Raw genomic sequence first — 17,263 nt, forward strand, 5'->3', positions numbered from 1 at the left:
CATTTTTGTTGCTTCTAGTTTCCAGTTGCAGTCTTTATTTAGCAAATAGAACAAGCTAAGTTTTAATGACAAAAAAAGATAATTCCTCTTTGTCATGTACATAGAAAAGCTCAATATATATTTTCTACACTTCGCTACTACCTGTACAAAAGACAAATAAAAAAAATATGTCTAGTCTGTCTTTGACTATGACAGGTCTACGTGACATCTCTAGAACTGAGCGAGAAAGTTCTCTCCCCTTCTAATATCCCATTATTCTGGAAGGATCACATGGAGAATTTAAATGAAATTGAAGGCTAGTGTGAGCGCTGGTGCTAAGCTCCCAGGAACCCCCTTCCACAGGAGGTGAGACCGCATAGACAAGGGATATCATCAGTGTCTGCACGCCTTTCTGTCCCTTGGGATTGCACATGGATGGAACAGCTTTCAAGAGCAGTTAGTGTGCCAAGGGACCTCTGCTAGTTGTTTGGAGGGTCATGATGAATCAGCATTGGCTTTGGCTCCATGATCCCAGTCCCTTGTGACTCTGCAAATGACACCTTTTTTAAGAGGGGTTGGAGGAGCCAGATAACTATCTAGACAGGTGTTAGATAGTTACAGGGCTTGAAAATATGGCATTTCAATAGTCTTGTGCCATTTGGTACTTCCATGAGCTGCTTGCAGCGTTTTCCAATGTAAACCCTAAAAAAAGAAGTAAGGCCTCTGAATGAAGACTTACAATACTTAGGCTGGAATGAGGACTGAACCAAGAGGAAGAGCCAACCAAGAAAGCAGGAACCTGACCATACACTGTGAATCACCCTTTAGTCCTGTCTTTCCAATTTACATTTACAACTATTTCCTTTTAAATCCCCTGTTGTGCTATATCTGTCCTCAAGTGAGAGTGCAGGCTGTCACCTGTTTCCACCCATCATCACTGGATCTGGTCCTGCTGTGTGCTACTTCTGCCTGTCTTTTCCTGTCTGTCTTGGAAGTCATCACTTTCTTTCAGCTAGTGGGCTGTGAAGTTAATGATGGCAGGAATAAATCGCATCAAGAGCACTTTGGTGGCAGTTTGTCAATGCAGGGTCATTGACAGCTTCCATTAGCAACAAGTGCTATTTCTGAGTGGAGCACAGGCTGTAGATGCAGTAGGACAGAATCTGAATAAGTGGCAGGCTTGGATTTTTAGCCTGATTTCCTAAGGAAATGAAGCTAGTGTGATCTTTTTGTGCATGTCTGTCTGGCTGCCCGCAAAGACATTTGAACTTGTAGGTCAATTCCAACCAAATTTGACAGAAGAGCAGGAGGTCTCAAAGATGATAATTGCTCCTGAAGGTTTCGTGAAAAGAAGTGGCTGAATAGAGGTTAATAAATCTGAACATGTCATAGCTAAGGCAGAGAATACTGTGTGAACTCATACCTGATTAAACAGCAGAGAATACATGAGAGTGAGAGAGAACGAGAGAGATTATTAAATGTTCTGCCCATAAGAAAACTTTCACAGGGCAAGGAAAAAGCACTGCTGTAGCCTGAGGGGTTACTTCCTGCTGAACAGCAACATCCTGCAGCAAATAATCAGCCCATAGCCTTGTAACCATGAGACATAAATCCATTGGAAATTAGGCCATTAATTCCAATGCTCATAGAACTATTTGCTTTTAATTGTAACAAGTTACTTGGAAATACCCACAGCTGCCAATAATAACGAACAGGAGAATGCATGTTGCCTTCTGCTATTAATAGTGATTGTATAATTGCTAAAAGAGTTTACATGAAATTCTCTTTCATTTTAGCAACTGCAAAGTGACAAGTGATCTAAGCCACATGATTCATTAACTGAACAGTCCTAAATTGTCATGACATACTAAGTATCATGAAGTGAGCATACACAATACTGTACTTATTTGGCCACCAAAATCGTCATCTGCCCCCTAGGGAGAAAAGATCTTTTATATTTTATATATATATACACATATACACATCTGCATTGTAAAATATCAAAAAAAAAATGCTACTTCTCTCACTTGAACTCTTCAGGAAAATGTTGTCAAAATTGCTCAATGTTCTGAGGGGTCTGGCTCCTGACATCATCAAAATAATTGCAGTTATAAACTTTGGGAGTTACCAACATATAATTGTAGAGAAAATCCAGCTTCCCCATTTAATCCTTTTTCCAAGGAACTAGACTTACATTTTTCCTTTGCTCACTGCTCACTTTCCCAGGGGATATGAGGTAAGACAGACCCTAACTCCATAGAAAGGGTGTATGAGAATGTAAAAAAGCTGGCCTTTGAGCCCAACACATTTACAGGATGATGACATGCCTTTTCCAACTACACAGTCTTGATATAGACAAGAGCACGCAGTTTTAGGGGAAAGAAGCAAAATGGGTGAGAGTCTTAACTACTCCTGTAGCACCCCTCCTTTTATTAATATGGTCCCAGTGACTTTTTCCTCCTAGAAGGAGAGATGTGAGCTCAGTGTGACTTAAGTGGAAGGAAAAGAGTGAGCTCGGTCATGTCCTTCCTTTTCCCTCCACTCTTTTTCAGGTCTAGCATGGAGTGCCCCCAGCCACAGTCCCTTGTAAGTCCCTTGGCTTCAACTTGCTGCTCCTTCTAGCTAATGTAATTCTTCCACTAGTGCCAGAAGTAAGAGGAACAGGCTGCCCAGGGAGGTGGTGGAGTCACCATCACTGGAAGTGTTCAAAAACGTGTAAATGTGGCACTTCAGGACATGGTTTAGTGGGCACAGTGGTGTGGGGTTGACGGTTGGACTTGATGATCTTAAAGGTCTTTTCCCACCTTAATGGTTCTACGATTCTATGATTCTAAGTACAAGTCTGTATTGCAGTGCTGATGGGAAAAGGGTCACACAATCAGGAGGTTTGATACAACAAATGTGTTATATGCAGGATTATTTACAGCTCGCAAAGGTGTGCACTCTGATGTTAGAAAAGGTGAGATTTATAGTTGGTCATACAACAGCAACATCTGTGTTGTGCACCTGAGGTAAGATTTTTGACTGTGTTAAAAGCTGTTTCTCCACAGGGCTTTTGCCCAATTTTGTACACAGGTTGAATGCACATATTTAAAGCAACTGTAAAAATAGTATTTCCAGACTTTAAAGTGTTTGGATTTGCAGCCTAAATTAGCTCTGTCTCAAGGATTGTGGGGTTTTTTTTCCTAGTAAATATAAAAAAATGTATAAAATAGGCCTGTGTTTGTGTGTATATATGTGTATACACACAGCACCACACAGGCTGCTATGAAGAAAATTAACTCCATCCCAGCCAGATCCTGTACATATACATACACATATATTTATATAGTAGACCTGTATTTGGCACTAGTTATGCCAAATAAGGACAGAGAGTGCCAGTCACAGACACACCTGCATTTGAGGGTAAAGGTAAGCGTAGAGGAGGAAAGAAAAATATGGAAACCATCTTTCTTCACTGCTTATACTCCTATTTTTGTTTATTTTTTCATCTCAGAGGTGTTCCGTTGTACTTAGCAGTCATTTATTTAGATATGCATTTTGTGTAATACATAAATGTAATTTTACATGCCACATGCGTTACTGTTTGGTTTTTTTTTTAATATGAACCTTGTCAAACCTGTAATACTTTGAGTCTGAGAAGAGTAGCTGAAGTAGAAATGTCTTCAAGGGAATAAAGATGGAATTAGTGAAAGTAGATTTTTTTAATCTTCACCTGCAACTTCAGAAGTGGGAGAAAAAGTGGAAGAATTTACACATAGGTATAGGCACACAGTTTTCTTTTAAGCCAAACTGGTTTACCCATCCTTTCAGGATCATCTTGAATCTGGATTTGAGATTATGTATGTATGTAAGTAGAGCATAGCTATGTGATTATAGTGGGGTTTGCTAATTGTAATTAGCAAAGTCTAAACTGATGAGAATATGAAGAGTTATCAAGGTCTCCTGCTATTAATAGAAGGAAATGATTAGCAGTGCATATCTCACAAATCCCTGGAGTACTTTTTCTGTGAACTGCTTGGTAAGTTTCTGTGAATGCTATCAGATACAGAACTAACCCCTAAGTGAAAGTGAAAGAAGAAAATGAATACATATTAAGTGAAGTCAAATAGATTCGTAGTATCAAAAGATACAAATTTATGACAAATACACCAGTAATAAGTGAGAAAGATCTCAGCGTGGGTGAACTTCATACATCATCTGTTTTAGGTAAAAAACTACTTAAATTATCCAGTTATTCTTTGTCTTTGATAAAATATGGATATCAATTGTTACATGTATTAAGAGACATTCCTGGCCTTTGTAACTGAGATATCATTGCTGAAAAAAATTTGTTTTGGCCAAAGTAAGCTGTCAGTCTTTTGTGGTTGCTGAGATATCCTCCATCCAAGGAAAAGATATCCATTTCTTTGCAAGGAATACAAGGAGGTACAATACATGGCTACATTCATGACAGGTTCTGAAAATATAATGCCTGAATTATTCTAATGGCAAGATTTTGATGTATTGTTGCAGTGAGGAGGTAATTGTTAGAGATGGCTATGCAAAAGGAGTAAAGCACAATTGGCTAGATTGTGAGAATTTTCACACATGTTCTTGAGTGCTTACATGCACCCAAACCACTGGACTGTTTATACATAGTATTCATCTGTGGTCTGCATTGTGGGTATTTTTAGAGAATGGAAAAAATAAGTCCTACTTTGTGTAATAACTTACTGCAAAAAAATGTTCAGTTAGATCCAGCTATAATTTCCTCTGTAGTCTCAGTTATCCATTTTTATAATCTTTTCTATGATATTGAATAATAATTTGAAAAATATTTAGACAGCTTTGTTTAGGATACAGTTGGAAGCTTCTTGAGATATTCTGTATGCAAGGAAAAGGATGGACTTCATGAGCATAAAGGCATAAGAGTGAAAGCATAGTGGAGCTCTGCATTCCTGTCTTAGGATGGTACCCAAAATCCTTGCTTAACCATTAGAGCTGCATTCAAACCCACTTTAAAATACTAGGGCGCATTATTTTATGCAATGTGTTTCATGTACTTTCTGTTTTCTTTACACTAATTGGAGTTCATCTGAGATGCACATGAATAACTTCATTAGCTGGAACTGGGCATTTTTTGTTATTTTTCTTCACTACCTGCAAGTTGCTCTTACTGTGAAGTGTGAGCAAATGTAATGGAAAGGGAAAGCTAACCAGAATATAAATCGGAAATAGGCTGTGAGATGAGTAGAAATTTGCTTTAAATACACATTCATGTTAAGTCAGATTTGCTAACCTGTTTTACATGGTACTCACAGGAAATTGCTGGTGGGCAAGGTAGAAGAGAAGGTGATATTTTTAAACACCTCTGTTAAAATATGAAAGGTATAGTACACACCAGCATAGTTCCTGTGATAATGAGCAATCTTCTTGTTACCTGCCTACACACAGATTAGCAATCCGTTAACTAGACAAATCTGGCCATGCAGTAGATCAGGGGAAGGCTAAATCAGGGGAGGATCTTGTTAGGTAAACAAATTTATGACTGTATTACTTTCTAAACCTGTTTTTGTAAACTAAATGAGTTTGTAAGGTATAGGGAAAAAATTATCAAGCTTGCTGATAAATGAGTACAGAACATCTAGACATGATGTGCTGAAATACAAAGCCTATGTAACACGGACCTGAATTCCTCTAGTGTGCCAACAGATGGATTTCTTATTATGCTTTCTGTCGTCTTCAGTGCTAGTGACAAGATTTTTGTCCCACTGAAACCTAATTACTAGCAGACCTGGCAGGAGTTCAGCTGGTACCGTATCTACAGTGTTGTTAAAAAGGAGAAGGGAGAGAGAAAAAAGACTCTTAAGAAGATCAAATCATTTTTGGTGATTAGTGAGGCAATAAAATTAAATATTTCTAATAAGACGATTATTTAAGGGTCCTAACTGGTGATGTCTTTTACGTTAGGTGTGCAGAAGGCTATTTTGGACAACCTCTAATACCAGGGGGATCATGCCAGCCATGCCCGTGTAATGACAACCTTGACTTCTCCATTCCTGGCAGCTGTGACAGCTTGTCTGGTGCTTGCCTGATATGTAAGCCAGGTACAACAGGCCAATATTGTGAGAGGTGTGCTGATGGATATTTCGGTGATGCTCTTCATGCAAGGAACTGTCAACGTAAGTCATGAACTTCTACTGCTCCTGACAGTATTGATCTATCCTATATCTGTTTTCCTGAGAGGAAGACTGTGCCTCTGTATGTGTGATCAGGAGAATGACACGGTGTACTTACACCTCTAATAATGATAGTGTTTTACTTGCATCTGCATCTGGAGAGGGAGACTTCAAAGTAAATAGAAAGAAGAACCTATTAAAAAACTTCCTGCTGTAGTTAAAGCAGTAATGAAGCAGACATGGAAAAAACCTGGGACAGCGGAGCATTGAATGGATGCAAAAGGTTATAATAAAAGTCAGATCTACAAAAATAAATACAAATACATGAAAATGATTCACTAAAAACATTATAAGCCATATAGGGAAATCCCATTAACTAGTAAGATTGGTGCTGAAAGGAGGGAGTGATATTTCAGTTACTGTAGGGTCCAAATTTGGCAGCACTTGTGACCTGCTTCCCACCTACATGACCTTGGTAAGAGTTGGGAGCTACTGCCTCTTACAGGGCAAGATTCTCCCACCTCCTGCAAAGCAGAAGCTAAAATCTCCTGACAAATTTTCTAAGGTGCTCTGGAGGAAGATACCTGGCACTGCAGCAAGCTACCACTTCTCAGCTGAGTGGTGCCATGTTTAAGTATGAGCCCCAGTTCATACTTCCCCATAGTGACTGCAAGAAATTGAGGGTAGGTGGAAGATTTGGTAGGAGCAGGAGCTTTTGCGTCTGTCAGAGGCAGGGGCTCTCTCTGAGCCATTGCTGGCACAATGCAGAGCATGGCTATTAGGCAGAACAAGTGCTTTCAATTTAAAAACATTCTCCACATACCCTTCCACCCCATTCTGAGGAATGGGATACAACAGGTTATAAACTGTCCTGAAAAAGCGGAGTATTTTATTTCACAGTCACAAGGATTTAATCCTTTTCTTTCATTGGAATAAACTCAGAGCAAGTCCAATGAATACAAAGGTGTTATATCAGGATAAAATTATGCAAGTAAAAGAGCTGAACCATTGTCTTACTGCTCTGTATGTAGGAACACAGGGGCCACTTCTGAAGTATGTGTTGCAGGCACAGATGTCTGAGCCACTGGCATCCATCCATTTCCAGGATTTGCTTTTAGTGGCTTGTGGTTTGACAGTGAGAATACTAAGTTCTCTTGGACCACCTAAGACTGCATGGGAGCCAGTGAGATGCAGAACATCAACAGGTTTCTCAGCTAAGGCTAATAAATGTTGATATATGTAAAATCATAGATAGCCATGAAGATGTATACCTGTGTATATGCTTTCTGCACCTACTTTATACAATGCTGGATATGAGTTGGACAATCACATACATTCTCTGTATGAGTTAACAGTTCATGATGAATGATGTCATATAAGTTAGGGTGTTAAGTATGTAATGTGATTTAAAAAGAAGTGTATTTCAAAAATCATAGCTTCCAGTAGCTTGTCACCATTCCTGAAGCATCAATAGGGCTGTTGCTTTGAACACTTCTACAGTAGTGGCAGCTGCATGGGAAAGAGATGTAATATGAGAAGAGTTAAGAAAACCTACAATTAAAAAAAATGTTAAAAATAAATACATATTTAATGTAAATTTACAAGTTTGCTTTTGTTGTTAGTATCATTCACAAGGAGAGCCCCCTAATGTATTCATAGCCTTGTGCTCACAGTTACCTTGTATTCATCTACTCTCCATCTTTCATGTCAGTTTTCTTTTTTGCATATGATTTTTTATTTCCTTTGCAGACTTCCATGAAGTTTGCCCTGCAGCTACAATATCAGAGGGACTGTGCCTTTACTTTGTTGTTTTCAATTTCATTCCTTATTAATAAGCCAAATCCGAGAGTATTGAAAAGCATGAATTTTGCTTTCAAATTGTTGTTTGAAATCTTTCGTGCTCTTTCTCAGTACAGTGCTGTTGTCACGTGCATTAACCATTTCAAATGACAGTACAACATTATATCACTACAGCACCTCTGAATTTCTTGCTGTATCTGTACAAAATAATAAATCTAAGAACACTGAGCAAATGTCCTAGGCTTATTTGACTTGATTCTAGTAGGTTCTGTTTTGGTGTGAAACAGCACGGCGTGCTGAAGCAAATACCTGGAGGTTGTGCTGATAGTAGTAGGGCTAAGTGACATGAGGTGAATTAAAGCAAACGCTCAAGTGTGCCTAAGTGCCAGTGCATAGGTACTACTGTTGGAGGTGAATAAGTGTGTAGGTTGATTATAAATATACACGTATAAATATTTATACAAATCAAGAGAGAATGAGAAGGGTCTTGACCAGTGACATTTTGGGAGAAAGGAAGACAAATTTCTCTGACAGGCTGTATTGTATTATAGCAACAATTTGGAGGTTTGGACAATAACTAATTTTCCCAGGAGAAGTGTATGAATGGGAAGGCTTTAGGTGAGATAAATGCAATTTCAGAGATTAATTAACGGTTTAGTAGATGAATAGCTCTCACTGTATGTTTCTTCTGTATGTATGTACTGCCAGAGCCAAGAAAAAGAATCAAAGTCTTGACTTCCAAATTCTGCCTTACCACTGTACTGCACTGTCATCTGTGGCTGAGTTAAGAACAGATGGTATTCTGTTTGTGGTAATAGATAATATAAATACGAAAAACTCATCTGTTTATAAAATCGGTGTAAATTTCCTTGGTTTGATTCTTGTGGTGTCATATGGCTGATAAGCAAAATGATTCAAATAAGACAGGCTTTGTTTTTTGAGACCTGTATAAAAAGGGTGGTGAAACACTGTTAATTTGCATTGAGAATTGTGGTTTTCTGAGTTTGTGCTTACGCATCAGCTTTCACTGCTGACCATTTTAATTAGAAAGATACTCAAATATGTGTATATGTGATACTCATCACTGTGTACAGTTTGGAGTGTCGGCAATTTTAAAACATAAATATTATGGTAGGAGGGCTGTATACTGGATGAAAGAGATAAATTATGGATTCAGTTAGTGCTGAAAAATGAGAGTAAAAGGAAAAGAGAAGTGACATTAATTACAGCAGAAGTGTTTTTAAATGTTTACATTTTTTAAATATATCACAAAACAGAAAGAAATCAAAACCTCTGAAGGTGTTACCAGGCTGATAAGAGAACCCAACGTATTTTTGTTACTTATTCCAGAATATGAGACATCTTTGAAAACATTTGAGAAATAAGGCGAGGAACAGACTGGCAAGCCATAAAGCCACTTTCATTGAAAAGAAGCAAATTCTCCAGAATACCTCAAAAGTGGGGAAAAGAACAGAAAATAATCCTTTCCATGTACAATATAGCAAGTCCAATAAAGTAATGAGGAAGCTCCTGTTGTAATACTATATATGCAGAGAGAAAAAATACAACTGCTTTGTCTGTAATAGTGCATATATATAGAAAAAATAACTGCTTTGTCTCAAATGGCACCTTGTGACATGCAAATATGTGACCACCATGTGTTCACTGTTGGGACTCTTAAGTGTTTCTTAAAATGAAGCTGTCACATTGAGAAAAAGATCAACACATGCAGTCAGGGCACTATGGGAAGGCAAAATGTGGGTTGGAGCCCTCATTTACAGAGTACACTGATAATCAATATAGAGGTGTGGATTCATTCCCCTCTGGGAAGAAAAAAGGACATGCAGGAACCAGCTCACGCTGACGGAATTGGTGACTGCATGATCCTGTGACACCCGATTGCATCCCTTTTCTCTACTGTAAGTGCTAAAGGGATTTTTTTCTTAATCTCTGCATGCCAAAAGAATTGTGGTCAAAAACCATAAATGGTTTTTTGAAAGATAGAAAACTTCCCAAAAATTTCTCTTTTCCTAAAACATGAGAATTTAGAATCCAAAAGCATTGTTATTTTCCTCCAGAAACAGTAGCTCCTTTCATTGTCGTTTTCAATCCTCAGGAGAGCATTGTGATGAGTTAGACTGGTCAGCTGGGTTACATTTCCTCTGGGAACTGTGATGCTGTTGCTGAGACAGAGGTACCAGAGGGTCACGGGAGCAGATAATCCTCAGTCTCTTCTTCCGCTGTACTCCAGGGTGCTGTCTGTGAGGAGGAGCTCTTTGCGGGGGCCGAGGAGCTTACTGCCCCCACAGCGCAGCCCCGGAGGTAGCCTTGTTCCGCGTTCTCAGCCTGCCAACATTTCCTGCCTATTGCATCAACACGGGCTGGACTCCGGGGCAGCAGGACCAGCATGCGGGGCAGTAGCACTCCATCGTGCTTTAACCCAGCAGGCAGCTAAACACCACACAGCCGCTCGCCCGCTCATTCCTCACCCTCCCCACGGCCAGTGGGATGGGGGAGAGAAATGGGGGGGAAAAAAAAAAACGAACTTGTGGGTTGAGATAAAGGCAGTTTAATAGGACAGAAAAGGAAGGGATTAATAATAAGAATGATGATAAAAGAATATAGAAAATGAGTGATGTACAATACAATTGCTCACCACCTGCTGACTGATGCCCAGCCAGTTCCTGAGCCACAGTTCCTGCCCGTCAGCCAACTCCCCTCAGTTTATATACTGAGCATGACGTTATATGGCATGGAATATGCCCTTGGCCAGTCTGGGTCAGCTGTCCTGGCTGTGCTCCTTCCCAGCTTCTTGTGCACCTCCCTGCTGGCAAAGCATGGGATGCTGAAAAGTCCTTGACTTAGTATAAACACTACTCAGTAACAACTCAACCATCAGTGTGTTATCAACACTATTCTCATACTAAATCCAAAACACAGCACTATACCAGCTACTAGGAAGAAAATTAACTCTATCCCAGCTGAAACCAGGACACAATCCCACCTACCATAGCTAATCCCATACACACCTTGTGTAAGGGTCTGTACCATTTTTTTTTTTTTCTCACAGTGCTGCCCTGCCCATTCCAAGATTTGGGGTGTTCTGCAGGCGCAGCTTCTGAGAGAGAGCGAGCCTTGCCTTCCCCCCTCCTTGGTCCAGAAATTTGGCATTAGTTAAAATGTAAAGGCAACGTTACTGCTTTTAAAACCTTAATTCTCCATCATGACATACTTAATAATGTGCCCTAAACGTTCTGTTTTGATCTGAAAGGAGCATATAAGACAAGTTGTTTATGAAGTTGAGGCAAAATTTCTCACTGTAATAATTTGGAGCAAAATTCCACATTAACATTGGTGGATTACTGTGTGTTGTCACTGTATGGGAATAACACCTTCTGCTTTACCCAGGCCTGCCTTCTTGGGTTTCTCAGGGTGGCAAAAGCTGTGCTGTAAACATCTGGCTGTTAAGGTTAGCTTCAGCAGCATACATATGTTAGGAAATACATTGACAGCTCCTTTTTCTTCCTCTGCAGCTTGTCACTGTCACATCAATGGCTCCTTCTCAGAGATCTGTGACTCTCGGACAGGCCAGTGCGAGTGTAAAGCCAACGTGATTGGGCGCCGGTGCGATGTCTGCAAGGTGAGTGACAAGAAATGGTGTTTTCTCCCAGTTTTCTTCCCTGTTTGTCATGACTAAATACAGTTTGAGTTTGGATAGTTTTTCAGTTTTTGCTTGTTTTTCACTTAAAGAACATATATGGGTTGTTCTTATGTACAGAAAGATAAAATAGCTGGTTATTAAATGTTTTCCAAAGGTTTTCTAGAACAAAATGAAGAACATTGCATTTGCATGCAATGAGCACATTTTAGCCCTCACTGTATGCACATTTTTATAGATGGTATATACACTTTATATTCTGAAAGTTTGATATAAATAAATTAGTTAAAAGTGTTGCTGTTCTGGGGGAAAATCCCTCTACGGAAAGAGTTGCAAAATGTCTGATAACATCTGATTTTCAAAAAAAGCAGAATGCTAGTTTACTACTTGTGTGAATGTTCTGCTTTTATGGTTTTTGTTAGGGGTTCTTCACGTGTTGTCCAAATTAAGTATTCTTTTTTAGTGAAAGTGTCTTTTGCCTTGAGGTTGTTTTGCTGTCATATAAATCACTGAAAAAAACTGCTTCATGAGCATTCACAGAGTTTTCTTTAGGCTACTAAGGAATATGTTCTAGTGCGCTGCATGTTTCTGTAGCTCAGCGTGAGGACTTGTGGATTAGGCCTGTGTCCTCAGAACACCTCCATATGTGTAATTTAAAGCACATAAATCATTTTGCAGAAATCACAAGGATCATTTTCATCCTGCGTAAACTGCGTAATTTCTGAAGAGGTTTGCTCAGAATCTCTTATTCAACAGTACTTAAAGAGTCCGTTCCATGAAAAATTGTCGATATCAGTGGAATTTGCACAGGTTGTATAACATACATAGCAAATATGTCAAGCTTGTTGATACAAAATTGGCTGTTGGTTGAAATTAATCTTTGTTTACTACTGTGTTTATTATTGTCTTTATTCCTGTAGTCTTTTATTTGCTGTAGTTTCATTATCTTCACTTTCTAACAGTGTTTACTTTTCATTCTTAAAGCCCAGCTACTTCTGGGCCCCAGAAAAGCTGTTTTGTATACCCTGTGGCTGCAGTGCTTTAGGATCCATGTCACTGCACTGTGATATGTCAGGAAGATGTATCTGCAAATCAGGATTCATGGGCAGACGCTGTGAAATCAGCAGACAGGTGCCTAAATTGAAAGAAAATGCACGAAGCAGTCAGCAGATCCGAGTCCCCCCTCGGAGATGGGGCGTCAGCAGTGCCAGTGGGTGCCCACGGGGTGCTTACCGGCCTGCTACTCCGGTAATCAGAAACTGTGTGCATTGCATGGGCTGAAATCTCATAATTTGCTTGTGTTTGGAGCTCCTGCAGGGTTTTTTTTTAATTTATAATACACATACTACAATATATGACATTATCAAGAAACACACAGGCTCAGAAGACAGGTAGCCTTTTAGGATACTTCCGCACTCCTAGGGCTTCTCATAGTGCAAATGACAATATAGGCCAGAAGTCAAATAACCAGAATAAGTCCAAAAGCAGCACCATCAACAGCAGTATGCAGAAAATGTATGCGTGATGTATTCACAGCAATGGAATCAGTGGGATTTTCATGGCATTCCTCTTCTAACAATCCAAAAACCAAAAGCTTAAGGAGTTTGTGAGAAGGACCAACCCCAGAGGCAAAATGTTAAGATCTAATGTCGAAATATCGAACGTAAGTGGTGTTGAAAGTTTTCATTAGTGAATATGGCCAGTTATCTGAGCCATTTTTAACTGGGCAAAGTTCCCATTATTTGAATGTAATGCCCACAATGACAGAAGTATTCATTGCTTATCACATACCAACAAAGCAACTTATTTCCTAAAATGAAGTAATTATGATGCAACTGCTTCTAACAGAACAGTGTTTCGGGAATGTTGGTTGTTTTCGCTGCAACTCAAAACCTCCACACTTATCAAACCCAGTTTGAAAAATACCTGGCAGTGTTTTTTCTTCTCGGTCAGACTCTGGGACCCATGTTGTATTTGCTCGTATGGATTCCCTTGGAGAACATGAGCTTTTACCCATTTAACATATATTATGTGTTGCCCACACAAACACTCAACATACAGGCACACAATATAATAACATATTCAGAAATTTCATCATATTTCCTCATTGTCATCCAGGTTCTTACCTCTTGTTTGGAAAATGTGATTCTCAGAACTTCTGTATGTAAACAAGTTTTGCTGAGGGCTCAACTTGAGGGTTCATCTTGGGGGTTTGCATGACTGATACAAATGTCTTTCGCTGTGCAGAGCTCATCACGATACAACCCAGCATGCCAGTGATCTTTTCTTCCTTTACGCAGTGCGGAGTGCTAGTGTATCAGACTTTTTCTGGCTTTCATCCATATAAACAGAATTTATTAGATCCTATCAAACTTTCTATTGAGAACTGAGCTGCATGCTGTGCATTGGTGACTTCACTGCATTAATCTGAATGTCTGTCCTGAGATTTTTACATATTCATGTTTCTGTGTGTTTCTTCCTGTGGAAGAGAAATCTTTAGAGATAGTCTCTATGTTTAATTGAACCTTGGAGTTTAATTATATGAGTTTGAGTATTTCCTTCTCTCTGACACACCATGTTCTGTCATGTCGAAGTATGTAATCGGCAAAACATTTCAGTATAGAATTTGGAAATGAAAATCAGGGTAATTCTTTATTATATTGTATATGATCAATCATAATTCATATGATCCTTCAGGCCAAATTCTGACAGCAGGTGTGGTCCTGTATTCTGATACCTATCATCAGATTCTCTGTGGGAATTTGGAACTTCAATATTAACCTCAGAGATCAGATTTCAGGACTTTTACATGGAAACCTGCTGAAGTCTCTGGGAATTCACCTTCACAAGAGGTTAGGGGTTCCACTGTGGAACAAATCTATATAAAATGTAAGTCAATGCAGCTCCACTGACTTGAAAAATTTGTGCTGATGTATACTAGGTAAAAATCTTCCACCACATGCTTAGGTCACACAGTATACATTATAAAAGTAAATATTTTCTATTTATATTCATTAGCAGTGATCTTTTTAATATCTCATTTTTAATATTTTTGCTTTCCTAGCAAAGTCTCTGATAGATTTTTACTATTAAATGTTGTAATATCAATTTCAAGTGGTTAGTAATAAGATTTGGATTTCAGTATTCTCTGAAAATCATCATACCTGAAAAAAAGGTAGAAAAATACTCCCATTTTAAGTCACTCTAGCTCAAGACTGAGTTCAGAATTTGGGTATCGAGTACGGTTTGCTCCTAGGGGCCTCTGTTAGCTGGTGCAGTGAAACCCATGGGTTCTGTTGGTTAAAAGCTTCATGCAGAACTCCATATTACAGTGTACAAATGAGCATGCATCTTTGCTTTTTACAAGTATACTTTTTGCACTCCACTAGCGGAATTAAGGAGGAAATTTATTACTGTAGTTGATAACATCTATTCTGCTTCTATAGGAACTTTACAGTACTCAATGCAAAAAAAGAAAGTGAAGAATGAACATAGAAGAGAAACAGAGGCTCATTGATTACTTCTATCTTAGTCTTAGACCTAACCCAAAGACGGGGTTTTTATCTTAAAAACAGATAATTCCCATTATTTGGTTGTAATGTACACAAGTATGTTGTATCTATGTTCTTCTAAAATTACTCCTAAGTATCATTCGAAAGAAATGCCCTTGAGTTACAGAATACTTTATGCAGACATTGCCCCTGCTCAGAGATAAAATCTAGTTGTTTCGAGACTTTCCAGTTGAATCAATCTCCATTCATAGCGGAGAATTTGAATTCACTCTCTTAGCAACAAAGTCTGCCTGACATAATCTTACAACCCAGACACAGGATATGTATATGGCGCTGACATACATTCCATTTCTTGTGGGAACTGTACCTATGGAAACACAGCCTCGTAGGAAATCTGTTACACTGCAGACCATTCATTATAGCATCGGGTAACACTGAAATCTTTATTCTTTTTCAGCTGTGTAGGGTATTTAGTGCCCTTGCCCCCGTATTTTACTGCTACAGTTCAATCTTTTAAGAGTAGTATTTCAGTGATAAAGAGGAAAGAACCACTCTGACCTCCCTACGCTCTCAGCTTTTCCTCTTCTCTTCTGGTAATCGTTCCATGTACTAACTGCTCTTCTTCTCTCTGTGGCAGCCTGAAACATTTGGCTTGCAGTCTTCAAGAGGATGTGTTCCCTGCAACTGCAACTCTTTTGGTTCCAAGTCCTTTGACTGTGATGGAGATGGACAGTGTTACTGCCAGCCTGGAGTGACAGGAAAGAAGTGTGACCGCTGTGCTCATGGATTTTACAACTTTGAAGAAGGAGGCTGTACTCGTATGTAAATTCTTTGCAGCCAATTGCAAATTTGTTTGTTGGTTTATTACTAAGATTCTAGTTTGTCTGGTTTTGGACTGCCTAACAAATTTTCCTGACAGGTAGGTATTTTCATAGACAGCCCTGTAAATCAATCAGTTGGCAAGGACAGTGATTAGCAAGAATAAAAGACCCAAGCAATTGCTGCTATGTTAAGGTCAGTTTATGGCTAATCTAATCTGTTTAGAAGGAACAGGAATGTCCTTTTCTCCAACTGCTTTCTGCCAAAAAAGTTCCTACAAAGCTCCTATAATTTAGTTATGATAACAGTATCAGAGAAGGCTGATTAAGGTGCTTGCGAAATAGCATCAGCTTGAAGGGATATGAATGGGAAAAAAAGTATTTAAAATTGTTTTGCTTATAGATTTATGCCAAACCTTTTTACTGTCCTTACATGGTCGATCCTCTTTTATTACTTTTCTATACAGTAATATTTAGGATCTTGCTTACTTGTATACCTTTCCTGTACAACAAGATCTATAGGTAAAATTCTCTACTATGTCCCTTGTGTAAACACATGAAAAATATGCTTTTCCAGATGCTGAAACTCTAGCATCAGACATAAATATTTCCAGCCATTTCTTTACATTTATGTTTGTCCTTTGGACACTAGGTCAAACACTGAAATGAATGCTTTCTGTTCTGAAAGCAATACAAACTGTTAGATCAAAAGGAACCTAATCTATAGGTCTCTTCACAATATGATATCCATCTTCACTAAGAGAACTGTATTTTTAAAGTCTCATAGACTCATTTAGGTGTGATGATGGGAGACATAGATGGATGTCTTGTGCAGCTGGCTCCTGGGATGGCAGAATGGCAACAGCACTGCAGCATTCTTTGCTCATGGCAGGGTGCTGTAAAGCCAACAGTATTGCTGCTATTGTTCTTCAGGCAGAAGCTGTATTCTTTCCAGAAGCAGAAATCACCATGCCCGGAGTCCTATTCCTCCTCCTTTCCCACCCAAAATTGCAGCAGAAGTAGCAAGCCTACCTCTCTGCCATTTTTTACTCCCTTTTTTTATGGAAGGAGAGTTGAGGCCTCAAGACCCACATCTGTTCAGCAAAATTCAATTTCATCTGTAGTGTTAATGAACCTGGAGCCAGGCTGGATTATAGATCATATTTGAAAACATTACTCTATGTTATTGTCTCCCATCAAAGGAAGGGCTCAGAAAACGTTTACCGCCTTGAAAAGTTCAAACACATTGGCACCTTAGAAAAGGGAAAGGTTAGTTCACAGGCTCACTGATGAAAGAGCTTGAAATAAAATGCACATTGTAACTGCAATCCTAAA

The 17,263-nt window shown here is 39.0% G+C and overlaps 1 protein-coding gene across 1 annotated transcript in view; it reads left to right on the forward strand.

The window, feature by feature from the left end:
* The window catches only part of LAMA2 (laminin subunit alpha 2), a 291,049-nt gene that overhangs the window by 137,652 nt on the left and 136,134 nt on the right, over window positions 1-17,263 (forward strand). Inside the window, exons 18-20 of the mRNA XM_081997942.1 lie at window positions 5,932-6,143; window positions 11,474-11,580; window positions 15,748-15,928. Coding sequence (XP_081854068.1) covers window positions 5,932-6,143; window positions 11,474-11,580; window positions 15,748-15,928 — 500 coding nt within the window. The remainder of the gene's footprint in view (window positions 1-5,931; window positions 6,144-11,473; window positions 11,581-15,747; window positions 15,929-17,263) is intronic.

The sequence above is a fragment of the Phaethon aethereus genome (genome assembly GCF_964289735.1).
Source record: "Phaethon aethereus genome assembly, chromosome: 3".
Lineage (NCBI taxonomy): Eukaryota > Metazoa > Chordata > Aves > Phaethontiformes > Phaethontidae > Phaethon > Phaethon aethereus.